Source organism: Megalops cyprinoides, chromosome 16 (genome assembly GCF_013368585.1).
Source record: "Megalops cyprinoides isolate fMegCyp1 chromosome 16, fMegCyp1.pri, whole genome shotgun sequence".
NCBI lineage: Eukaryota > Metazoa > Chordata > Actinopteri > Elopiformes > Megalopidae > Megalops > Megalops cyprinoides.
Window position 1 is genome coordinate 549,015 of NC_050598.1, and position 26,987 is coordinate 576,001.

General features: G+C 43.9%; 1 protein-coding gene across 1 annotated transcript; it reads right to left on the reverse strand.

Moving 5' to 3' along the window:
- Positions 1-984: 984 nt before the first annotated feature.
- Positions 985-26,470, reverse strand: zgc:153681 (uncharacterized protein LOC751719 homolog). Its single transcript, XM_036547801.1, has 21 exons — positions 26,251-26,470; positions 25,156-25,369; positions 24,926-25,052; positions 19,865-19,948; positions 19,662-19,766; positions 19,337-19,417; positions 18,642-18,711; positions 17,620-17,708; positions 16,869-16,976; positions 16,277-16,386; positions 12,143-12,179; positions 8,032-8,100; positions 7,873-7,928; positions 6,563-6,670; positions 6,421-6,479; positions 5,902-6,017; positions 5,679-5,721; positions 5,430-5,502; positions 4,852-5,034; positions 4,016-4,076; positions 985-1,235 (listed from the first exon to the last, which is right to left on the reverse strand). Exons 1-21 carry the CDS (start codon positions 26,282-26,284, stop codon positions 1,197-1,199), a joined length of 1,866 nt encoding a protein of 621 aa, XP_036403694.1. The 5' UTR covers positions 26,285-26,470; the 3' UTR covers positions 985-1,196.
- Positions 26,471-26,987: the final 517 nt, after the last annotated feature.

Consider the following 26,987-nt stretch of genomic DNA (forward strand, 5'->3'; position numbering starts at 1 on the left):
CAAGTTTAGTGTCAACATATCAAACAGTTGCTGAGATAAGATCTCACTTCCTGTTTGGCGGCTCCACTGCTGATTTTGTTTGGCTGTAACAGACAAATGGTTTTGAAAATCAGAAATCCATATGCTAACTTTTTTGAGGCTTGGTCTGAAGATCAACTAACAATTTTGGTGAAAATTGGACAAAATTTGTGGCCTGTGAAAATTTTTTACTTTTCATAAAATCCAACATGGCAGAAATTGACTTCATGCGTTAAACTCGGCTTGATCCAAGGAATCCAACAGTACCTCATTTTTGAAAATCGGGCATATGGTTCAAAAGTTATGTGCATAAATGTACTGTTAACTTTGACCCTTGGTGGCGCTAAAGCGTTCAAGGCGCTGACATCAAACTTGGTAAAAAGAATCATGGGACCATCCCCAATCAGTGTGCCAAAGTTGAAAACTTTTTACCATACGGTTCTAGGGCCTGCCATAGACACCCTAGCCAGAAGAAGAAGAAAAAGACGAATAATAATAAAAGGTAGAAACACAATGGGTGCCTACGCAGCTTCGCTGCTTGGCCCCCAATGATCATAACATTTTCTGGGTGATATGTCAGATTATAACTAAAACACAATTCCAGGGTACTTGTATTTACATAAATAAAATATCCTGTTGTAATTTTATAAGCGATTCAAGTTCATTATCTTACTCAGGGGTAACATAGTGTCTTATGACCATATGTGAAAGCTACTATACCCCTTTTCATGTCAGTAAATGCTATGAATATTAATATATATTAATATGTACAGTACTTTTTGGATTTAAACATATTTGTATTTTGAATAAAACAAACCAAGTCTTGAGATCTTAAATATAGATGCTGAATATCCACAGTGTTTCACAATTTATTGATGCAAAAACAATACAGTACAAAATTAAAACTACACACAAACACGCAAGAGTCAACTAGACACCAGTCTGAAATTCAAATAACTAACACTTTAATTGTAGAAACATTAATTATGCAAGTATTTCATCCAAAAACAAATAAAGCTCTGCGCTTGTAGTGAGTCTTCAGTTTGTCTCTGATCTGAATTTGTAAAACAGAAAAACAAACAAAAAACAAGGGGAAAAAATCCATATAAAACACGTTGCTTTTACTTTATTCACAGCAAAGATCTGGTCACTAATTTACAGCTCTTCTTATACGGTCTTCACTTTATGAAGGCAACATCTGGGATTTTCCCTTGAGCCTAGAGAGAGATGGCGAGACATGGTTAGGGCGAGTAAAATGAGAAACACTGACACTACTCATCATATTTTTTTATATATATTATATATATATATATATATTTATAATATATATATTCTTAAGTACTTGATTGAACCACCTTTCGCAGCTATTACAGTCATCAGTCTTTCTGGATAAGTCTCTCTTAATTCTGCACAACATGATGAAGCAATATTAGGCCATTCCTCCTTGCAAAATTGCTCAAGCTGTACCAGGTTAGTTGGGGAGTAGCAGTGGACAGCAATTTTTAGGTCTTTCCAAAGATGTTTGATGGGGTTAAGGTCCAGACTCTGACTGGGCCACTCAGGATGTCAATTTTCTTCATTTTAAGCCAATCCAGTGTTGCTCTGGTAGTGTGCTTTGGGTTGTTGTCCTGCTGAAACACAAACTTCCTCCCTAGTTTACACTTTCTGGCAGAGGGGACTAAGTTTTTTATCCAGAATCTCCATGTATTGTGCAGCCCTGAACTTCCCATCAATCTTGACCAGACTGCCAGTCCTTGCTGCTGAAAAGCACCCCCATAACACGATGCTACCAGCAGTGTATTTCACTATGGGGGTGGTGTTTCCTGGCTGATGTGCAGTGATAGCTTTACACCACAAACACACTGTGTAGTGTTTGAGGCAAAAAGTTCCACTTCAGTCTCATCAGACCTCAAGACCTTCTGCCATATCTTTGTAGTATCTTCCAAGTGAAGGGCAAACATGCTTTTTTTGTTTTTTTTTCCCCAAAGTATGTTCAGTGCCTTTGAAATGTTCTTGTATCCTTCCCCAGATTTGTGCTTTTCCACAATTATATCCATCACTTGTTTTGAATGCTCTTTTCTCTTCATTTTGGTTTGTTCAATGGAAATCCAACTACACTGTTTGACCTTATAGAAAAGGAAGGTATTTATGCCCATGAAGTAATTCAAAACAGGTGATCCACTCATTTCCTACACAGGTAGAGACCATGAACAAATTGGATGGGTTTAGAAGACAACAGCACCTGAGCAAGGTTAGCCTTAATAATTACAAAGGACATGAATAAAAAAGGGAATGAATCACAAAAATCTTAAATCTTATTTTAATATATTTTAAATTTGGAATCTGAGACAAATTGTGAGAACAGTACTGTTAAGTTTTCAGTTTGCCAATGAGGGAAGATCATCTTTGGAATTGAAAATGCAAACTATCCAAAAACTATTATTTTTTGCTGGTCCTCCATGTACCGCCAAAAAAGCGCTGATCTGCGGAGGCATGGACTCTACAAGACCCTTGAAGGTGTCCTGTGGTATCTGGCACCAAAACATGAGCAGCAGATCCTTCAAGTCCTGTAAGTTGCGAGGTGGAGCCGCAGTGGATCAGACTTGTCGGTCCAGCACATACCACAGATGTTCAATCAGACTGAGATCTGGAGAATTTGGAGGCCAAGGCAACACCTCGAACACTTCATCATGTTCCTCAAACTATTCCCGAACAATGTGTGCAGTGTGGCAGGGCGCATTACCCTGCTGAAAGAGGCCACTGCCATCAGGGAATACCATTGCAATGAAGGGGTGTACCTGGTCTGCAATGTTTAAGTAGGTGGCACATATCAAACTGACGTCCACATGAATGGCCGGACCCAGGGTTTCCCAGCAGAACATTGCCCAGAGCATCACCCTCCCTCCACCGGCTTGTCGTCTCCCCACAGTGCATCCTGGTGCCATCAGTTCCCCAGGTAAACGGCGCACACATACATGGCCATTCACGTGATCTAAATGACAACTGGACTCATCGGACCAGGTGACCTTCCTCCACTGCTCCAAGGTCCAGTTCCAACGTCCGCGTGCCCATTGTAGGTGCTTTCGGCGGTGGACAGGGGTCATCGTGGGCACGCTGACCGGTCTGCGGCTACACAGCAGGGTACAACACACTGTGTGTTGCGACACATTCCTCCCATAACCATCATTAAAATTTTCTGTGATTTGTGCCACATTAGACCTTCTGTTGGTTCGGACCAAACAGGAAAGCCTTTGTTGCCCTCACGCATTGATGAGCATTGGGCGCCCGACACCCTGTCGCCGGTTTGTGTTTTGCCCCTCCTTGGACCACTGTCGGTAGGTACTCACCACTGCTCACTGGGAGCACCCCACAAGCCTTGCTGTTTCAAAGATGCTCTGACCCAGTCATCTGGCCATAACTAATTTGGCCCTTGTCAAAGTCGCTCAGGTCTTTACTCCTGCATCCAACACGTTGAATACGAGAACTGACTGTTCGCTTACCATCTGATCTACCCAGACCCTGACATGTGCCCTTGTTTGCAGATGATCAATGTTATTCAGTTCACCTGTGAGTGGTCATAATGTTTTGGCTCATCGGTGTATATAGCCCTGCTGAAGAGACCATTCTTATTTATCACAGTGGGCATCCAGGCTGTTGCCAATCGTGAGCTGACCACTGAGCTGACCACTCCTCTTCCGGGCGTTGCTTTTTGAGTCACCTGATCTTTACGCATGAGCAGTATCTTAAAGTGACGACAAGTAAGCTCAGCACCTTGGGAATGGCATGAAGCGAGATGCCTCAGAGAGTCACCAAGTCCGATGCTTCCACCGGAAGAACAGGCCTGAACAAAGTGCCAGTGTCGCTGAGGAGAGACCTGGCAGCCCTAAGCCTCCCAGCTGGACAGATGTGCTTTTCTCAGAATGGCCCCAGGTTGGACCCAGTGAGACTGAAGTGAAACGAGAGGTGCGAAATCCTACAGGTTCACGTGGATCCTCACCTTCAGCTGTGTGAAGATGAGGGCAGCTCTGTTGAAATCCCACTCGTTGTCCTGCAGACACCTGGAACAGAGATATATGCACTCTTCATCACAAGGCTTTCCTTAAGAAGAATGCACCAAAAATGACCCTGCTTCATTTAAAAACATCACAAATATTTAATATCTTGTGGTTATTTTAGCCCACCACAATGACAACATGGCTTTCAGACATCTGTCTGCACCTTCTGGAAGTGAACGTAGAAACATATTTCATCTGACTTGAAATAACATTTCTAAGCATTAGAACAGCTGCATATAATCACAACTGGAAGCTAAGGTTTTACTCACAGACTGTGCTCCCACGGAAGTATTTTGAACTGTTGTTCTTATGACTAGTGGTTGCACAACAGCATTGGGTTAGCTTTTAAAATAGTGCTTAAAATTGCTATGCAGACTTATGGTGAAAAACAAAAGAGGAATAAACATCTCCATTCGAATCAGCAGCAAAGGAGATGGACATGGCTGTACTGATGGACTGCACCACTCATTGCACCAGCTCTGCCCTGATTGGGCAATAGGACCAACAACATGTAGTCACCTTTACAACTGTGTCAGGGTACATTAGCTATTATACGGGTAACTATCCATGCAAAGTCTTGTTAAAGTCTTGAGTTAAGAGTTAATTTTTCAATGTTATGCCATGGGCCTTTCTCCAGGAGAGAAAGTGCACAATTCACACAAAGTCCAAAATACAAAAGACCTCCTCCCTCCCCATTTCACCCCATCTTTCCCACCCCAGCAAACCATCCCACTTCTCCTGTGTTCGAGAACTTCTCCCGGCTCGCTCCTTCACTCACTTCTGAGACCACTCCAGGTTCATGCCAGACTTGAGGGAGAAGGCGCTGAGCATCTCCTGCTGGGACGAGGAGAGCGTGGGCACGGGGCTGCTGGAGGGGGTGGGGGCGGGGGCCACAAAGGCGCGTCGGATCTCCTCTGTTGTAGCGTTCCGCACAAACAGCTCATCGTTCACTATACACAGGCTGTAGAAGAGGGTGAGATGGAAGGGGGAGGGCCCTTTCAGTGGGCGGAGCTACATGCTGGAGCTCCCTGAACATGCACATGGCTTTCCTGTGGGAAACTTCTTGTTTCTTGTTGAGGCAAGATGGTGGGAGAGGTAAGAGACAGAAACTGACCACACTGGGAAATTGCATTTGCCCACTGCAAACAAAGCAATTCGACAGCACCAAAGCAGCGTGAGAATTTTTTACAGAATTTTTATTATGAACAAAACACCCAATAATTAATGGTGCACATACTTCTAGACTGTGAACTTATTTAGCTATAAATATACATACATCAAGGGCCAGTGGAAAAAAAACAGTGAATTATTGTTTTTGTTTTATGCAAATTGATCAGAGCATCAGAGCATACCTACCCTGCGTTCCCTGCGGGCACAGCCACAAAGACCCGAGAAAATGCTCTGACAGAATCTCGGGATTTACCGTCAACTGCAAGAGAGGAGCAACTTAAACACAGCTACAGCACTATCGGTGAAAACAAGCCTACAATGCTAGCCTGAATGGTAAGAAAGCACCATTTCAACAAGCTATACATTTATGATTTTGCGCCACAGTTGTGTAGTTTTTTCTTAATCACACCAGTTTAAGCAAACATCAATTCTCACCTTCTTTGAACACTCCACTAACTGTGAAGGACAGTAACGTGTTCTGCAAAAGGGGAGACAGTGTGGTTAGCAAGTCAGCGACCAAGGCAAAATAAGCTGTACAAGCATTACAATATGAGCATTACAAACTTATATGCATTTCAAAGCCTTAACAGTAATGCTGTAGACACTAAAGGTATCCATTCATTCATGGTTCAGGTGGTGCACACAGACGAGCGCTCACAGTGTAGGTGTTGACGTCGATATTGAAGCAAGCAATGTCATGTTGGGTCTTAGGCAGCTCATTGAGGAAGGCCACCACGTTCAAGCGCGTGTGTTTCAGTAAGCGGAACCGGGTGGCTACAGGGACAGGGAAGACAGGGATGCATTATACAGATCCCCAGTCAACAAGGAAAACCTAAATCAAGTTACCAGATTTAGGCCTCACTGACTCTATAGTTTCCCTAATTTAGCATTGACTGATGGGATTAAAAGCCAACATTACGCCTCTATTTAGCATATGATTCCCCCCACTTACTGACAAATCTGTTTGTCTATTAAACTAAAGCAACTCTGTAGATCTTAAGAGATTTTTTGTTGATTTTTAAAGATCTTTCAACCCTGATGCACAATCATACAACTAACATAGCTGCTCATGGTAATATAATACTATTTAGAAAGAGCAGAGAAGTCACAGTAGCCAATTCTTTCAGGTGTAGTAAAACTATCCCTAACAGATCATCTTTCTGAATAAGTGACTCACTGGGGTCTTTGAGCTTCTTGACGTTCCGGCTGTCCTTGTGATACTCGCCCAGACTGCACCTATGAGAGAGAAAGAGACATTACAGTGTGTACACCAGCGAGAGAGAGAGAGAGAGAGACAGAGGTAGTAGGGGCTTGCGCACCTAGAGGGATTCTGCCCAGAGAAAGGTATGCTGAGGGAGAATGAGGCTCCATCATGGTAGGCATCTAACAGTGGCTGCCGGTCCCCAGAGTCATAAACACTGTAATATCTAAAAGAGAGGGGAAGAGCAGAGTCACACACACAACCGCCCAGGACCGAGCAGCCTGACCACAACAGGACTGTCAAAGAATACATTACCTCTAGCATCAGACCAAAAGTGCTCAAACAGAGCCTAAAGCTGGGCAGTCACTGGCTGGAATTCGGCTGATGCTAAAAATGCTAACACAAAAATATGTATACAATCATGTAGAGAAACACTAAAAGAGGCAATGTTCATGTGACACCGAGACAATCCCAGCACAACCTTAATTTTCTCACCAGATTTCCCACTGAAAGTTAACATCTAGGCAAGCAGCATTTTCTGGGTGTTCACATCTCTATAATTACAGGAACAGAGAGCTATAATGGCTAAAACACACAATGGACAGATGCAGGACATGAGTTTGTCAGTGTGCTTGGAGTACACAGGTTAATTTCATTCACTTCCTGTCAAATACCACCAACACAAACAGAGGCACTTTAAGTAGGCAGAAACAGCTGGCCCACTTCAAACAGTCAATGACCATCTCTCTCTGCTATGAGCGTAGGAGGCTTTAGTGATGGGGGCAAGCTACCCCGCTGAGATACATGGGCACAGTTGGAACACAGCAGGTCCACACAGCTGATGAAGACTTCAGAGCTTTTTTTGATGTATTAATAGCAACGGTGTTAAAACAAGAGCCTTCTTTACCCGCCACGGACCTCCTTTGAGACTGTTCTCTTAAGATAAGTTAAGATAAGATAATCCTTTATTGGTCCCACAGCAGGGAAATTTGCAGTGTTAACAGCAGCATAGGGGATAGCGCAACAGTAGAAAAAAAGAACAAAATCTAGTAAGTGTTCAAACAAGAATAAATAGTAAATAAATAAAAGTACACAGTTTAGTAGACATTAAAACAGTAATATTTTGATGTGAGTGGTCCACTGGGAGCAGTGTTGATTGACAAGTCTGATTGTAAAGTGACAGCAGGAAGGACCGACCTACGGTATCGCTCCTTCACACACCTCAGGTTAACTGATTATCAATAGTGTGATCAAGACACTCTGATTAGTCTGTCACTGGCGAGCACCTCTCTGAATTCAGCGACTCCCTTCAGCACCTACTCATAGACAGTTAGTCAACTTCGCCTAATCTTATTGTTGGCAGACATCTCCATGGCATATGTGGACTGGGAGCAGCCGGCACTGAGAAAGCACACAAAGGAAACTTACTGCTGTAGGAACCGCAGAATGAGACTTTTGATCTCATCTGACACAAAGTAACTGCCCTGAAACAGAGGACAGAATGACACATTTCAGTCACACTACTCACGCACATTTAACCCTTAAAGTCATAGAGCAGCGGACACCGTTAAGCTACGTTCAAGTTACCTTGCAAGCAGGGAGTGTTGTGGGCGCTTCCACATCAAATCCAATTGGTGGAGGGAGGTCATGACCATCCTAGAGAAAGAAAAATTTTGGGGAGAAATGGCTTGAGGCCTCACAGAAAGGAGAGAGCAGAAGGTAAACCATCCTTCCATCTGCTGCGCTCCTAACAGCTCACTGCTGCTGCAAGTTTAATTAGGTTTACATTGATCATGTTTCCTCACTTAAAACTAATCAAAACATGTTGTCTGTGATGTCTATCATGCTTGTCACACCTGTTACTCACAATCCATACAAATTCAGCCCTTGCAAATTGACATTCTTGATACAAAGTGAGCTGGGTAGCCACCAATCAGAGATCATGGCTCCCCTTGCTGTGTTGCAGGTAAAATGAACATTTTCAGTCTGTCTTTCAGGACTCTATATTGATTGCCTCTTCATCTGCTTCAGTGCCTGGCTTCTGAGAAGCAGGCAGGATCTCAGCCACCTTGCATTGCCTTGTGTTAGGGTGTACTCACGCCAGGTGATCCGTACCAGGGCCAAGCACGTTTGACCCCCAAAGTCCAGTTCGTTTGACTAGTGTGATTGCTCTGTACGCTGAACTGTGACTGGACCCGCTAGAAGAGGTGGACTCGGACATGGTTCAGTTGAACTCGGGCACAGTACGCATCAGTATGATCGCTAGCAACAGTTAGCTGGATATCTGTTAGTTACACGCCCAGTCATAATAAATCCTTTAAACCAGCAAGGGGGGGGGGGGGGTATCGATTACGACTATAAGTTTAGTATGCCCGCTTTTTCATAACATTTTAGTTTAAGTAGGTCTAACGTGATGATATTATTATAAACGTTAAGTGCATATTTCTCTCAATGACCATATAGGCCTCCTAAAAACATTGCAACCCGATGTGTGTTCCTTATGTCCAGTCTACTCGGTAAATTTCATTTTTGATGCGGTCATTGCGGAAAACCCTGCTTCGCAAATATAGGATGTTGGAAATGGAAGCAACTTTTTCAGTGCTTTTGTGCTTTCCTCTGGATATTCAGCTTTGATTTTAACGACTTTTTTAAAATCATGTCAGCTAGCTAACTAGTAGCTACAAAGTTGGCAACACAGCTCAAGCAGACCGTACAGTAAGTGATGAACTCGTGGCACGCGCATTACTCAAGTTCAAAATCTGTTAACTCTTGTGGGTGTGAGATATCAGAGTGGTGCGAGAAGGACCAATAGACTGCACCAAGTTCAATGTAATTACTGCACGAATAGCCTACAATTGTATATATTATTATTTTAACATTTTCTTTTACCGATTAAAGAAATTAAGAAATAATTTATTTATCCTTTCCGTGTGCCTGGTAGCGAATGTGCTGTGGCCCGGTACCGGTCCACGGCCCGCTGATGGGGACCGCTGCTTTAAACCATCATTTGATTAGTTAGCTGACTTCCTTAAATATAACAACCTGGCTACCTCCAAAATGATCTTTGATTGGTTAGTTCTGTAGATCTATACCTAAAAATAATTCTGTGGATCCTCACATTAGCTTGATTACTAGCAAGCGAAATAAAAAGGAGCTTAGTCAGAATATCACAAATGATGCAACAAACAAAGCAGCTAGTCTTGAACAATCATTCAGACAGGTAGCCTGTTAGCTAACAAGCTATATTTGTAAAATCTATCGCTAGATAGCTAACGTTAGCTCCCCAGCCAGTTAGCATTGATTATGCAACGCAGCCATTTTCAGTTAATCGTGCTACATGTATAAGAAGACTTTTACGGAGGCAGCTGACGTTGAGGGAGGAATTTGGAGCTTTACTTGCCGGCTCCACTTCACGTTCATCAATAAGTTGAGAACCAGACCCGTTATTAACCCAAATATTTTAAAGTGTATGTGACGGAGTATGCACTCTGACTGCCATACCAACAAGCCTGGCTCTTTGGCGTCGTGGTCAAAGTGGCGTGGTTGGTACCCCATAGACCCGGGTTCGAGGCTGGGTGGGGTCACTGCTCTTGCCCTTCGCTACAGTGTACTATCCAAGTAGTAACAGAAGATGTTTGTTGTTAATGATGACAGTAGCGCACACACAAGAAGTAGGCCTAACTGGTTAACATCAGCTAACATTATTGTGATTAGGCTACTGTAATCTGTCACAAAATATTGGTTTGTCCCTTAGCATAATGACTGAAACATCAGCTTTATACGTGCAGCACGATTAACTGAAAATCGCTGCGTTGCATGATTGATAAATTTATAAGGCATGTGAGAGGGCCCTGTGTCACTGCGCCCAAAACGACTCCAAATAAGCTACAAAGTAAGTACAATCATGCCCTCCATTGTGCTGTATGTGAACGTTTTTCTTCAACACAAAAAATCACATCGTGATGACGTAAGTGTGCTCGGGCCCGGAACGTTAAGCGCAATGTGAGTGCAGGCCGGCGGGGGAGTGGGGATAGGGGACAATCGTACTCGGAAGAGGTACAAGGCCTAGTGTGAGTATGCCCTTAGAGTTGCTTAGCAGATGCTCTTATTACTGCATCTGCCAAAGAGCGTCATTGCGGAATCAAACTGGCAACCTTTTGCAGTGCACTCTAGGACAGATGATGGAGCCGAATTCCAAACCACCCCCTTCTCCCAAATGCAAAAACCCCTGAGTCAGCATTATCATCCTTTAACATATTTCTTAATCACAGCTAACCAGGCAGATCACCACATCATTTACTGCCCTTTCCCAGTCAGCATTTTGAATTCAGCTGTGCTTCCTCAGTGGGGTAACAAAAATACCACACCACAACAGACCCCGCATCCCATTCACACCCTCTGCTCTGGTTGTCTCCCAGCAAAAAACACAAGCCCACCCCACCTCACGACTCCTCTCCACAAGGGCACCATGGGATTGCTATTACAGCACCACAATGTTTTTCAAGCTCTTAAAAGTCATGCCCCTTCACACAGTGACTGTTGTTCTATGAACCATTTCTGTTCATGTACTGCTGGCCAGTTGAATTATCATACACATTGTGTAAGTTGTCCTGAATAAGAGTTGGCTGCAGGGGGACCAAAGGCAAATGTGGATGTAAATGTGGAAGCCATCACACAGCTCACAAAAGCTGTTCTGCTGAGAGACCCTAGTGCACTTGCAGCATTGTGTGATTCTGTGCTTTACTGTGTTATCAGTTACTGAGCCAGATGGAATGCTATACAACATTTGCAGGTGAAATGAGGTAGCTAGCTACCTAGCAGTCAAACAGCAGTTTCTCTCATCACTGTGTCCCCTTTCCAGGAAGTTAACTATTCTATATCAGTACATCAGCCCAGAGATATGAACTAGCTAATTATGTCTGTTTACTAAGGAGACAGAATATTTTAACCTTGGTAAACTATTGCAAATGTAAATTATTTTGCACATTTTTGAAGGAGCCACGTTATTCAACTACTTTGCAAACGCCAGCTATCAAGTTTACCAGACAGCTGCACAAAACATTTGTGTTATAGTTCCCAGTAATGTTTCTTTGAGATTAATGTCAACCTAGGCTTGCTAGAGATTCAACATTACTGAATGTCAACTCAGGAGACAGCAGTTCTCAGCCAACTGAAATTACTGCTTGCCAGGAACTCTCACTGAAATGGCCATAGTAAATATTAGCATATTTTCTCCCACTGAGATGGTGACATGAAATATTTGCATGTTTTGTCTCACTGAGACGAACATATGTAATATTAACACGTTTTCTGTAAGAAAATAATCCAAATTTTGAAGAAAAACCAGGATAGTGGAGGCTTATTTTTCATCCAATGATGAGACAAATGCATTTTGCTATGTTTAAATTATACCTTGTGATGTTCATTCTCGCAGATGAAATACCACTGTAGATGACTTTCATTAGTAAAACTGCTGATTGGATGGGTACTTAAATCATTTTAAATTTAACTTAAATGTTGACTGACAGGCATTGTTAAAATCTGAAGCGTACTTGGCTGAAGTGCACACACAGCCCAAGGAGGAGGGAGGGAAGGAGAAGATGAAGAGTTAGAGTGAAGGAGGGTGGCAAGAAGGAGAAAGCACTGCGGTCCGAGTATATGAAAGCCATGTGAATCAGGGCGACACGGGTCATCTCACCAGTTTGAGTAACCGCGGGAACCGTTCTCTGACAGCGCTGTTCAATGAGGAGAGAAAAGACACAAAAAGCAACGTTACTGGTGTCTTTTGTAGGGTCACCGAGACAAACAGACATGCCCTCAAACTCATTCCTATACATGCGCTATTATGATCAGCCAAAAAGGTCGGGCATGGACCCCATTGGGCTCAAAGAGATTGACGATCATTTAGGGAAACGGTCAAATTAATATTACAGAATAAAAATCTTAATTTAAAATATGTAAAAACTACCCCTAACAAGACTACTCACCATCATGTAGAAATTTCTCTTTAATGTCAGACTTACCTTGAGGGTAATCTGTACAGCACGTTCTAATTTTTGGATTGCAACCCCAAGCCCTATTGTCTTTCAATTTCTGCCCTTTCAACACGTTCCACATCTCTTTAAGAAACACAAAACCTTGCAACAGAATGTGTTCCACAGACAAACGTGGCACTCTACCAGCTTGTCTCAAGAGACGTCACATACAGACGTCCTATGCTGTGGAGACAGTTCTATTTCCACAGGACAGGAGACAGTATTCCTTGAGGAATGCTACAAAAGGAGATGGAATTCCCACACATTTGGTTTAATAAACACTATCATCTTTCTGTCAACACTACAGCCCCCTTCCCCAAAAATAAACCCCACATCCAAAATGTTACTTACCCACTCGTGTCACTCACCTGCCCACCCCACACGCAGAAACAGAGCAACACGCAGCTTCTGACAAAGGGGGTTATGCATCCGTGTGCATACACACGTACAACAGTGTGCGCTCTCACACACACAAACACACGCGCAAACATGCACAAAGGCAAGCACACACACACAATACACATCAAGGTACATACTCAATCAGCTTACACAAAGGTACACACTCACACAAAAGCACACAGGAAGAGTAGACACTACTTAAGATAAGACAAGCAATGTGGGGGGGCTGGGGTATAGGGGGGCCCAGAGAGCCATGTTGCGCAAAGAAACTTTGAGGTACATCTACAGCAGACACTGTGGCATTATGAAATGACTACAACACACACACCAGGCCATTTATGAAACACTTTTTGCAGAGGCAGAACTCACAACCACCCACAGGACAAAGTAAGTATCTGCAAAAGGGCAGGAGCTGAGAGTGAGGTGCATGTACAGCGAAGCTCTCAGTCTTATTATCAACATGACATGAGATGAAGGATGGGGGGGCAGTTTAACTGGTCATGGCCTGGGCTGCATCTCCACCAATCACAGGCAGGCTCTGCCCTTAGGAGATGGGCTCCTCACCTGTCACTCAATAATGCCCCAAAAACACTATTGCTGAAGTTTATACACCTTTATGTGAATGTCTGAACTCAGTGCAAACACAATATCCCACACAGACAGGTATGAGGCTGCAGGGGAGGCAGACCAGACAGGAGCCATGCACATGGAATTTCCAAAGACAGGGTGTGTCACATTTGCGACTCAATGGCTGGCAGACATTCAGTTCAAAGACAAAACAGCAGCATCGGAGAGGAAGACAACAGTGTGAAATCACAAGCTTCTCCAAGTTCGCCTTTTTAACACATGGAATGATCACAGTGAGTCAAAGAGGGGAAAAGTTTTGAGTTTACATGAGAGCAGGGAAAATCAGAGACGGCAGTGAAGTTGAGCTTGGCGCCAAACTCCAGATCACTCGCTCTGACTCTAGATCACACACATCCCAAACTTTACACAGATGCCATCTGTCATCATCAGCAGTACCAATTACTGGACATGAAACAGAAATAACATTAGCAATGTTTCATTTGAGGTTTCAATTTCTCATGTTCAATTTCTCAAGATTAAAAAAAGAGTTTTCAATGGTAATTGAGATATGCATCCACTTTAGACCCATGCATCCTCGTAAAAGGTGGGTTGGCTGCAACTGGCTAAATTTTTTTCCAAAAATAACTGAAATTCATTTTTTCCTGGCATATTTTTCCCAGTTTTACTCTTTTAGGGACCTACAACCCAGTCCACTGTTTAAAAAGCAATTTAAGATGGTCAGCCAGGGCAGTCCTACTGAGATTTTCAAACCTCGTTCAAGCTACCGAGTGTAGTCCTTGTGTAACTGCTCACTTTCCCTCAAATGCTAAAGAGAACAGGGACCCCCAGAATTTTCCCCATTCACAACCTCAAGCTGTGAATACCAGATTCACTTCAGCTGTTGTCTGTTTAACTCTTCATCCCAAGGGTTTTCCACATGCTCATACTTAGGCTTGGAGAGCACTTATCTCTCCTTTAGGAGGAGATGTTGGCGTAGTCTGAAAGGTGTTGTGTTGCGTTTGTGCTGTAAGGGTGGTGTGTGGCCACTTGGTGATAACTTCCCCTCTCCCTGTCTGCGCCCGGGCTTCTGGAAGCAGTGGCTGGTGTCATCTTCAGTGTTGTTGTGTGTTTTGAACACTGTGGCCAGCTGCGCGACTGTGCCTGCCTTAGGTTGTCCCAGTAACTGAAGTTGGGATCTTACCCGTCATTGGCTAACCAGTCTTCCTCACTGGCCAACTGCAAAGCCCAAAGATGTGTGGGGAGGGGAGAAGATGTCATGAACCAATCAGCATTTCACACAGACAAGATGCTATGTAGTGGTGCGTCCAGCTTTTCAAATTGTCTTCTTGTAAGAAAGTTCTTTTTATGCCTGAAGAAAGTTGTTTTAATGTCTCACGTTGAAAATAGCAGCTTTTTAAATTTCTGGAGGTCTTCCCAGAAAGAGGTGGTTTGGCCATTATTGCCACAGTTTGTCCACAACGTATCGATGTCCAACAAGTTATCAATGCTACACTGAGACAGATGAGCAAACATCAAGTAGTGCTTTGAGTTTTTTGTCCTGTTCAAGTGTAGAATGTAGTGACGGGTAACTGGAGGGGGTAGCAAGCCCAACTTCACTGCACAAAGTAACAGAGCAGAGGGAATCACACTGCGCAAATCACTGTCAACACAGAAACGAAACGCACTGAAAAGAAGAGTTAAAGCAATCAAAAGGCTCTCCACACCACAATGCAACTGTAGCTGACGAGAAGTCAGTTTCAACAGCACGGCATACTCCACTAGCATGCGATACATGCCCCTCTCTGGGCCTGGGAAAAGAACACAGTTAACAGGAACAGGAGCCGCCCCCCCCCCGTTTCACAGGGAGACATTACACAGGGTATAATGGTCCTACTTCAGTGGTGCTACACTTCTTCCTGGTGTATTACAGCTGAGGGCTGGCTACCAATGGGGAGCTGGCCAATGGGAAAGCTACAATAGATGCCCCTGTCTTTTACACAAAAGTACTTCAGAGGTAAAACTGGGTTTGGAAGATGGGATCAGGTAAAAACGGAAGCCATGTCTGATCTCCCAGCACCTCCACTCGTGTGTGTAAACAAACAAACAAACAAACACACACACACACACACACACACACACACACACGTATCAGGTGACTATGCCTGTGCCCAAAGAAGTGACAGATATCAGCCTGATATACCAAGTGCCTAAAATAATACCATGCAAGCCCTCTCCTTAAAGTAGTCCACAGCATTCCACTGCTGCTGGAATCTGAGCTTCATTTTCAGTACACGTATTCCATTTTATTGGTAGAACAGGGGTACTTTAGTGTTTTACACTCCTAAGGCTGAACCCCTACTGGCCTGCAGACGTGGCAGAGACCGTTCTGACTTTTTAAAAGTCTGCTGGGCCCACCCTGACACAAACACAGGGTTTTAGCTGTGCACTGATGTGAGAAACCAGCTCAGTGCAACTTCCATACTAAGCCGGCAGATGTAAAAACAGCTTTTAACAGGCTGTAGATGTAGTAACAGCAGATGGTGTGACTCATACTACCCTCTCTTCCTGCTGAACTGCTCCATCTTCATTTGCTCCTGGGGTAGAAACACATTCATTCCTCACAGGCCAAGCTTCAAGTGTTTCAGCTACGCAATCCCGCTTTGGCTATCATCAACAAACTCGGCTTTGGAGTCGCACCATAAACCTGTACGACCATCACCTCAGGTAGGTATCCGAAATTGTATGAAGCCTCGTGTCCCCCACCCACCCACAGGCACGCACTGACCTTCCCATTCGTTCTGGTCTGGACACAAGCCAGCAGGCACACTGACCTGATGTAGGTGGCCTGGTCCTTGAAATAGTCACACAGCGGGTTGCGGTCCAGCCACAGCTCCACCAGCTTGAACCCTTTCACCTTGTCCAGCTCACGCTCTGTCTTCAGCTGCAGGGAACAGAGAAGGCATAACCACAGGGTAGAGGGCTGGCAGTAAGTGCCTCCCTTTAAAAAATTACCTAAATAAGTAAGTGGCCAAATATTCATGATAAAGCTTTAAGACAGTGTTTAATACATGGCATTACATTGCATTGCATTATTGACATTTAGCGGATGCTCTTGTCCAGAGAAACCTACACAGGTTACAATTTTATCTATTTATTCAGCTGGATATTTACTGAGGCAATTGTGGGTTAAGTACCTTGCGCAAGGGTACAACAGCAGCACCCCTGGGGAACTGAACAAGTAACATTTCGGTTACTAGCCCTGCTCCGTACCCTACTACGTCACAATGCTGCCCATAAAATGAAAATGCCCAACTCTCTCCCCTGCTGTCAGCTTTGAAGGACAGGGAGCCCATTAGCATGGGGGCAGGGGGCACAGGGAAAATTTTGGGGTGAACAATCGGGCCTGCCCACAGCTCCTCTCACCTCATTGTGGGACAGGTTAAGGGTCTTCAAGTTGGGCACCTTGGTAACCAGCTCAGCCACATCGTCCAGCTTGTACAGCCTGTTGTTGCTCAAGTTTAGGCATGTCAGCTGCAAGGGGGGAAAAAAGGGCCAATTCACAACAGAGCAAGCCGTTCGCATGAGCCAGAGCCACCAACAGACACTCTCACCATCCATGGAGTTCTGAAAATACTGCCCTAACAAGGCAAAAAGGCCCCAACACAAAACATATATAATGTAATAATGCAATAAACACATGCAACAGCAAAAAAAGGCAAGGGTATTGGTAGATTTTGATCTCCTGAATAAAAGCCACACTTGAAAGTGAAAGTTAAGCCTGTGCCATCACTGCTGTGACGTGACCTGCTTCGCAAGGCACCATGTCCCTCAGCTCAGTCAGCCAGTGTTGTAATAGGTTCGCCGGTGACTCGCTGGTAAACAGGGTAACCCTCATGTCAGCAGCTGTCTCACATCATGACCGTCTGGGTGTCAGTGACAGCCTCTGCGCAGTATCAGCAGACTGGAGATGTGTCAGTGCATTCTCCACAGTTAAAACTTAATGACGGCAAAAGACGTAAATAGGACCTCTATATCCATGACAGAAGCAGCTTTGATCCAATAGGAATAATTTGATGGTGGTTAGAGAACACCAGGCTGTTTGTGCGTGTGTGCGTGGCAGAAATGGCACAGGAAATGCAGAGCTCCCCCTCTACGGGTACACCCTGGTACGCACCCCTGGGATGTTCTCCTCGATGATCCTGACAACAGCCTGCATGCAGCTCTTCCTGTTGAGAATCACTTCAATGTTCTGAGACACCAGGTCTGGGAGGTGACAGGGGAGAAGGTGCACACACAGGGGAGAGAGGACAGAGACGGCTGAGCTCAGAAACAGCTTCAAGCTTGTTTAGAACTAGGGCTGGGCGAAATGACCTATAAATACTATGGCAGTATTTTTAGGCTATATCAAATTTCGCGCCACGTCACAGCAAGCATTTTTGATCACACCAACGCTGCTAGCAAGTCTGCTAGACACAATAGAAGACAGCTAGGTTATCTTGCATTGCTCGCTAGCTTAATGCACCTTAATGATCATCAAGCACTCTAGGGCTGCCCCCTAATAGTCGACCAAACGTGAGTTGATGAGAAGAGTCTTAGTCGATCAAATTTTCATCGGTCGGTTAGTCGTAGAAAAAAAACAACCCTCAAACTCCATTCAGGAGCCACGCCTTGTCGTTAAAAAGTTATTAGACTATGTCAGGTAGGAAATCATCCGAAGTGTGGGGTCATTTCGAGCGTGTAAAGGACGAGCCCAAGAAGGTGACATGCAAACTCTGCATGCAAAGATTCGCCATTCGTCAACCTCAAACATGACTTATCATCTGAAACATGTAGGGGAGAGCCAGTACAAAAGTAACATGGGACAAAAGTAACATGGCGATTTTCTCCAAGCACAGCATTAGTTAGTACAGCATTAATTAGTACAACAAGCTCTTTGCAGATTTAACTTTCCAAGCCCTTACAGACTGGGGAGGTTAAACCCCAGTCTGTAAAGCATCACATCAATCTGAAATGTTTAAGCCCCTTTGAACTAGTTAAAAGTGAACCAATGTTACATAATGCTACAGCACTGTTTCACCTTCATGTTATATTACTTGGGAATCAGGATCAAGTATATCAAAGTTACTATACTAGTATATACAAAGTATAATGTTACTTTGAGAGGCCGGAAGGGAAGCTCAGGTGCAGATGCTTTACCTGGGTCTGTCCGGATGCTGTTCAAGTCCAGTGCTTGCTGTGAGCCATCAAACCGCTTCGACATGCATTGCTGGGTGAGGGAGAACAACATATAACTATACCATACCATATCATCTACATCATACACCATCTAAATACATGCTATACTACAATACCATCTATAAACATGTTGCGCTACGCAAACACAATCACATGGCGATTGCTGTGGGAGTAAGTAGAGCCTTAAAAACAGCGAGTCCGGACTCTCCCTATGTCACTCAGCACTGGTCTGTGTCTCTAGCCCGAGGCATGGTCCATGACCAACCTGCCTAAATACCACTCAGTGCTGGCTCCCAGCCACTGAGGAACTCTGTATCCAGGCTATAGCCATCTGATTTTAACATTTAGCACTCCACCACTGGTGAAACCTGCAACACCTGTCACACTTTTTGCACAAGAAATAATAATAATAAATAATAAATAATAATCATGGATTATCAATCATGGACAACCAGATAAGACCTAGTCAGGAACAAGGGCCAAATTTCAGCTGAATCTGACCCTATATCACACAGTGTGTACACAGCATTACGTGATGCTCAGTTACTTCCTCCCTTGCCTAGCAGCCACCAGTCCAGCTCTGACAGTCTTTGCCCAGTTCTCCCACCTTACCAAGGCCTCATATTTCTGGCCCTCTCCCTCCCCCTCCCCCTCACCTTTAGATGATCCAGATCGTCCGGTTTCAGCTCGGACTGAACGAAGGCAGGGGGCGGACAGGGATTCATCAGCACAGTCACCTCAAGGGGGCAGAGTCACAGAACATTTTAATTCAAACGTCACATGTAGAAAAAGTCTCCCGTCTGTAGAGGCACGCACATACGCGCGCACACAGCTATCCAAGGAGCCATCCTCCCCCCTCCCCCACAAACTGCTCCACATTTACCCTCATAACCCCAGTTCACATTCATACAGGATACTCTAATTCAGTGTCCTGACTTGGGCTCCTGCTCAGCTGGCATTCTGTATTGTGGGTAGCACTACCTTGTAGCCCTCTGGGTCAGTGATCTTGCGTGACACTTTGCTCAGGGCATTGGCGGTTGTGCCATCGTCAATGAAGAACTGCACCCGGTTGCCCTCCGTGTGATACTGCGGGGTTACAGAGAGATGGAGTTGGATGAGAGTAAGCAGGAAACCCCGTGGCTCGCTGCAGCAGTACAGCGTGGGTGGCGGTCTGCTCAACTCACCTGTATGGGAGTGAAGGGCACAGAGCACAGGTTCTGCAGGGCGGTCAGCAACCATTTCTTGTCGTATTTCTTTCCATGGGGAATCTGCAGGAAAAAGTAATGCATGAGAGAGATATCCGACCTCCAGCAGCCTACTTTACCCTGAAACATCTGGCCTTGCAGCACAGGCCCATGGGGTTTCAGTGATGTCACTAGGGCTGCCCCCGACCAAAGATTTTCCTAGTCGACTAGAAGTCGTTAGTTCAAGCCATTAGTCGACTAGTCGCCGCATATTTATGACATTAATTATTTCAATATATATATATTTTTGGGGCATCAGAAAATGGTTTGAGTTCCAGGGCTGACGAAGAATGTTATAAGTAACACTGTTAACACTACGCTACAGAGAAATACAAAACCGTAATAATGAGCCTTTAAAATATAAATTTTACAAGGGCATGCATGAAGTGAGCCGCCTGTTGATGCTAACAGCAAAAGCAGTAATGATTCTGAATGTGTCAGAACAACCAGCAAGGAGACTGAACATTTTGTTAATTTATTTCAACACAGTATAACATAATACAACTTATGAACCTGTAATACCAACACAATAACTTAGAAAACAAATGATAAATATAAAACAGAACATGAAGGTAAACATGCAGTAAGTGAGGTAGGCTAATTTAGCTTCCCCAGTCCCCACGAACACTTGGATAAGCCTAATAGCGCATATAAAAAATATATATGTATTTAGCTGCATATAGCCTTACCTTTGCAATTTGTTAATGTTAATTATGCCATTAATTATTGAGCATAGTGGAATAACCCTTTCGCTTGTGCGGTCACACCAGTGTGATTAGCCGTTTAGCACGTATGCTAAAACCGGTGCGATTAGAACAGACTGGAAAAATTCTAGCTAATTTTAGCTTTGAGGAAACGTTAACGTTAAAATATACAGCAAATGCAAACTGAAAAAACTATGAGAAGCTTAATAACGCTAATGAAAACATAACGAACCATGTTACGTGCGAAATGGATAACGCTAGGGGAGAGCTGGGACGAAAGTAAACCTTTTCAGATAAACCTAATTTTAAAAGATAACGTTACAGACAGAAACTAATTTTCGTTGTGATCAACAACTCACGTGTGTGTTCTATCAATACCAGGCGCTATTTTGTACAAATGCGAACGACTTCGGGATATTAATATAATACGTATAGCTGTTATTATAGAGGGACGAAAGAGACAACTATTACAAACTGAAGTTTGCCATGTCAGAGTTTCTCAGTTCAGAAGCAAGTCAGGTTTAACTGTCAGGAGTCATTGTCTTGACGATTGTAACAGTACAATAGACACAATTTTTCATTAAAAAAAAAAATACCGCTTGAGTGAATTTACTTTCCGTGATCAAAAATAGCTTCTCGGGTATAACTCCGCGAAAGTATGATGTATCCACGCGATTTTTCGGGGTTCTGGTAGGTGTTGAATGCTGTACATAGTGACGCAGTCAGGCATATCAGACTTTTATGGGCTTGGAGAAAATCGCCGTGTTACTTTTGTCCCCTACATGTTTCAGATGATAAGTCATGTTTGAGGTTGACGAATGGCGAATTTTTGCATGTCACCTTCTTAGGCTTGTCCTTTACACGTTCGAAATGATCCCACACTTCGGATGATTTCCTACCCGACATACATTACCGGTCAAAAGTTTTTGAACACCCCCATTTTTCCAGTTTTATTGAAATTTAAGCAGTTCAAGTCCAGTGAATGACCTGAAAGGGAACAAATGTAAGTGGTAAACTGCCAGAGGTAAAAAAAAAAAGTTTAGTTTACCAAAAACTGAAAAAATAATGTAAATTTTGTAAATGATGTAAAGGCCTTTTTCAGGGAACAAGTAATGGGTTAACAACTTACAGCTTTTCTGCAGCAATGGAAGTAAATTAAGTCTTGAACGTTGATGCAAACAATTCCTACAGGTGTCCCGACTTTTGTCTATGACTTACAAACCCTCTGTCTGTATAAAAGCAGTGGTAGAACAAACTGTGTTACTACATCCTCTGAAGCATTATTTGGACAATATTGCACTGCAGGAAGTAGTATATTGCTATCATAATGGTGAGAAAAAGCCAATTAACAAAGGAAGACAGACAGACCTTTATAACCCTTAAAAGTGTAGGTCTTTCCTTTAGAGAAATTGCAAAGAAAGCCAAAGCGTCTGTGAGTACAATTTCCTACACCATCAAAAGGCACTTGGAAACTGGAAGAACCTCTGACAGGAAGAGGTCTGGCAGACCCAAAGTCACAACAGAATCAGAAGACCAGTTTCTGAGACTCAACAGCTTGCATGACAGGCAGCTCACAGGACAACAGCTTCCAGCACAGCTTAACAGTGGTCGAAGTAAGTGTAAAAGGTGGTATCTTGTGTTGTGTTTAATTCGATGATATGTGGGTCAGCGAGCAAGCGAGTTTCGAACCGAGGTTCTTACCGCTCGCTGCCAACCCCTTACGGCCAGCGTCGTTGCCAGTTAAGCTAAAGGCAAATTGCCGCTAGCTTGTCAGCAACAACGCTATTTAACCAGGTCTCGGGGAGTGATGTAGCCGCTGCAACCTCTCGGCTACCCGCTACCCCCTACCTAAGGCTTTACGCAGGACTCACATGAGCTAATCACTTCAGCTCTGCTACATAAGCAAATCTCAGTTTCAACTGTGAAGAGAAGACTTCAAGCTGCAGGTCTGACAGGTCAAGTGGCAGTAAGAAAGCCATTGCTAAAATGGCAAAATAAGAAAAAGAGGCTTGTCTGGGCCATGAAGCACCAGTAGCGGACTACTGAAGACTGAAAGAAGGTCTTATGAACCGATGAATCAAAATTTGAAATCTTCGGTTCAGCACGCAGGGTTTTTGTACACTGTCGAGTAGGTGAAAGTGGTTCCTCAGTGTGTGACACCAACTGTCAAACATGGAAGAGGAAGCGTGATGGTCTGGGGCTCTTTTGCTGGATCCAGAGTCGGCGACTTGCACAGAGTGACTGGCACCCTGAACCAAAAGGGCTACCAAAGCATTTTGCAGCACCATGCAATACCCTCTGGTTTACACCTACTTGGTCAGGGGTTCATCCTACAGCAAAATAATGACCCAAAACATACCTCCAGGCTATGTCAGAACTAGGAAAGAACAAGATGGTAGGCTTCCAATCATGGAATGGCCAGCACAGTCTCTAGACTTTTCTCCAACACATTTGTAGGAACTTCTACAACAGTGTTGGGAAGAACTTTCTTAACAATATTTCATTTCCATTGTAGAAAGAATGCCACGAGTGTGTTCAGCTGTTATATCTGCAAAAGGTGGCTACTTTGATGATTCAAAAATTTAGATTAAACTGTGTTAAACAGAATCCCAGGATTTATTTTTTATATCCAATTGTTTTTTGGTCTATGCTTTAATTTCAGAGTACACTGAAACATTAAACAGTGTAAATTTCAATAAAAACTGGAAAAATGGAGGTGTTCTAAAACTTCTGACTGGTAGTGTAGTGTAATAACTTTTTAACGACAAGGCGCAGCTCCCGAATGGAGTTCGAGGGATGTTTTTTTCCCTGCAACTAACTGACCAATGAAAACTTGGTGGACTAAGACTCTTCTCATCGACTAACGTTTGGTCGACTATTAGGGGGCAGCCCTAGATGTCACGCGTGCTTATAAATATCCACGAACAGGTCAACTTCATCTAACCACCAACATGAAAAAGTAAGTCTGTACCTGGCCTGCATGGGAATCAGAAATCTTAAGCAGTGACAGGAAGAGGTATCCTGTGCCAATAACAGTCAAACCGCATCACCAAACCATAGCAGCACAGAGAACTACCACCTGACACTGTACAGGTAACACCTTCGGTACAATGAAGGCTGCATTTACCCAGAGGCCAAAAGGGCCACAGTAAACTAGAACCTCAAAATATGTAATAATTCAGAGTGTTCTAACATTTTGTGTTTCTTCTGTCTAAACACCTGTGCATAAATACAGACGAAATGTACAATATTCTAATATTTAATTTTGTTTTTGTAGTGCCAAATGGATATACAAATAGCCTGGTACTCAACAGTAATGTTGATGGAAGCCAGAACATATTTTCACAGTGCTGTTGAATTATAACTTTAACACTTGCAGAAAGAGGCTGTAATCTATTACATGGTTTACATGACTGACTACCACACCTCATCTGTTGCACAGAAATATATAATTCATTCTTGTAAGCCCCTCTGGACAAGATGAGATGTCTGCTAAATGACTAAATGTAAATTCAAAACTAAAAAAAAAAAATTCAGGATCATTCCATACCCATACAAGCAAGAAAATATCTTTCTAGGTTAGCATGGCAGTTTTGCCACAGAACTGGTCATTTCATTAGCAATTCTTATTGATAGGTAATTTTGCTGAATGTACTTAAATGTGTTAATGCATAATTTCAACTGTGAGTAAAACAAAGGATGATGAAAATGTATTTTTTGGCAATTTATGTTGAAGAATCCACCTACAAGGTATATCCACCTGTACGGTACACTACTGAGTGATCAGTTACTGAACTATCTATTTTGAAAACAGGAAAATAACCTCCTACTTTTGCATTTGTTACAGTATTTAACTAAAAAGAGAATACAGCAGTCTTCAGTTCAGGCCCACAATAAAATTATGTTCATCTCCTTCATAGCAAGCCCTTTTTAAAAACCACAGATAAAAAACGAACTTCAAAGTTAGCTAGCCAAATGAAGTGATGCTACTTCTTTATGCAGCAAGCGAACTGTTAGCATGCACACCAGGTAACTGCAAACCAAGAAGCTGGCCTGAACCAACCTCCCATGTTTCATTTGAATATGTTACAAATGTTTTTCAGTGCTTTGTGGAAACGACTGAAGCACCCAGCTGATGGGTGGAACAGGATGGATACTCTTACCGTCACACATTCAGTGCAGCACCCTCTATGCAAACAAATCCTGACTCCTGAACCACAACCTGATACTGAGGATGTCTGCACACATCTGTCTGCCCCAAACATAAAGAGTGTGTGCCCCTCTCCCACTCACTCACCGTCATCTTGAACCAGCTCTTGCGGCCGCCGCCTCCTCCTCCTATCCGGCTGCCTCCACCACCACCTCCTCTTCTTTCACGGTCAAAGCGCCCATCCCCCCTTCGATTTGGCCGCCCGTACGGGTTACTGGGGGGTAAACGGACATTGTTAGAGCACCAGGACGCAAAAACAGAGGGAAAGGTGGCCAAAAGAAGTGGATTGTGGGTAAATTGCACCCGCCAGCCCTTACAATCTGCGCTGTGTGCTTCCATCCTGGGAGTTCCCATCGTTCATCGCCACATCGCCATCTTCATCCTCGAACCGGGCCCGGGGCCCAGGCCCCCCCCCTCCAGGACCCGTGCGGTGTCGCTGCCGCAGGGGCTGCTCACTGTACATGCGCCCCCTGAAAGGGCCCCGCCCTTTCCGGCTGCGGAACTGAGGGCCCCCGACCCTGTCATCGTGTTCTAGGGCACAGAGAGAGACACGCTCAGACCAAAAGCATAAAACATCATTACTAAATGGGCAACCTGGGACATGCTGGGCACCTCATGGAGCGGTACAGTGCTGCTTCACTCTCCAAAGCTTTCATTCAGAGCCAGACATAGCATTAGAGCACACCCATAATCACCTGCACTCTGAGAAACAACTGATTCAAACACATCTCACAGACCCATCAGACACAGGAGGAATGTAACGTTGACATAACGTTGTCGAACACATGTTGCTACTTCACAGGCAACAGAAAAATGAATGCCATCATTCTTTTCAGGGACACATGAGCCTTTTCAGGGACACAAGACATTACTATGCCTTACTCCCACTAAACCGCATTTCAAAACAGCCATTACAGATCTCATCACTAAGCCTTTACAGACCCTCTGAACAGTGGGACACAGTAACACATAAGCAGTAACGACTCCAAACCCCCGGACCTTACGTAACAAAAGCTAAACCTGCATCGACTTACCGCCTACCTGTAGCGTTGAGCGAAACCCTTAGACTTCAGTTTAAACGCCAAAGACCCTTTAAACAATTCCCAAAAGAAAGTAAGCCACCACTAACGTCTGCAAATGTGCTCCCGAGAAAAACGCTCCCACATGAAGCAAACAGCGGACGCAACACCACAAGAATACACTTGCGCGTAAGTGGACGGTGGCTTAGCCATTACGTGCATTGACTTCTCCAGATTCTTCGAATTCGTTCACATTTCCTCTTTTACCTGCGATCGGCCATCCACTGCTCCAGACCTCTCTCTGGAAGAGGACACCGTCGTCATCATCTAAGGAATGAGGGGAAAACTCCATTTTACTGGTAGATGCAATACGGCAAAACCAGGACCACTCACCGTTGTAGTAGCGGGCATCGTCTGCCGTCGCCATATTCTGGACACAAACACTACCAGGTTAAAAAACAGAAATCGAACGCGGGCGGATTGGGCGTTGCGGTTATATCTCTAATAGTACAAGTATTCCCTTATCTGATTAAATTACAATAATCTTTCCCGTTTGTTTCATAAGTAACGACTAGTGACTATGCCTCCTCGGCCTCTGTGTTGATAGTGTGGTATGTAATGCGCATGTGCTAAAAGAATATAGCTCGCCACGTGATTGGGCGAAAACTACAATTCCACGCGTCCATGTTCTAACTTCCGGCGAGAAGCGTTTTGCTTCGCGCAAAATACGCTTTCTACTCCGATTGGTCCAGACGATGTGTGCCAATGAGAAACGAATGCACGCTAAAAAAGCGAAAAGAATAGCAACGAGCCGAAAGCACGACGACGTCAGTGAAATGCTTAGTTTCATAGAAAACGAACTTACTTATAATACTTATACTATATAAAATCAAAGTACCACCATCTCGGTCTGTTGTGACTGAACACACAGCTCTGTGGATTGTAGCGATTACCTGGTTGGTTAGAGGAGACACTAAACCCTTAAGTAGCAGCTACCACGTGGAAGAAAAGCGTTAGCTGACTACCTTTGAAGTTCCTGGGTAGCCTACAACGTTAGCCCTCATAACAACACTAACTTACTTAAACGACTTTGGCTAGCTGTAAAAATCTGAAGCAAATGTAGCTGGATA

Excerpts from the sequence above, each read along its gene's own strand:
- zgc:153681 (XM_036547801.1), bottom strand. The coding sequence starts at position 26,284 with ATGGCGACGGCAGACGATGCCCGCTACTACAACG. Across the intron at positions 18,712-19,336 it reads ACGATCTGGATCATCTAAAG|CAATGCATGTCGAAGCGGTT; the intron begins GTGAGGGGGAGG and ends TCCCTCACCCAG. Across the intron at positions 6,480-6,562 it reads TCTGGGCAGAATCCCTCTAG|GTGCAGTCTGGGCGAGTATC; the intron begins GTGCGCAAGCCC and ends TCTCTCTCATAG.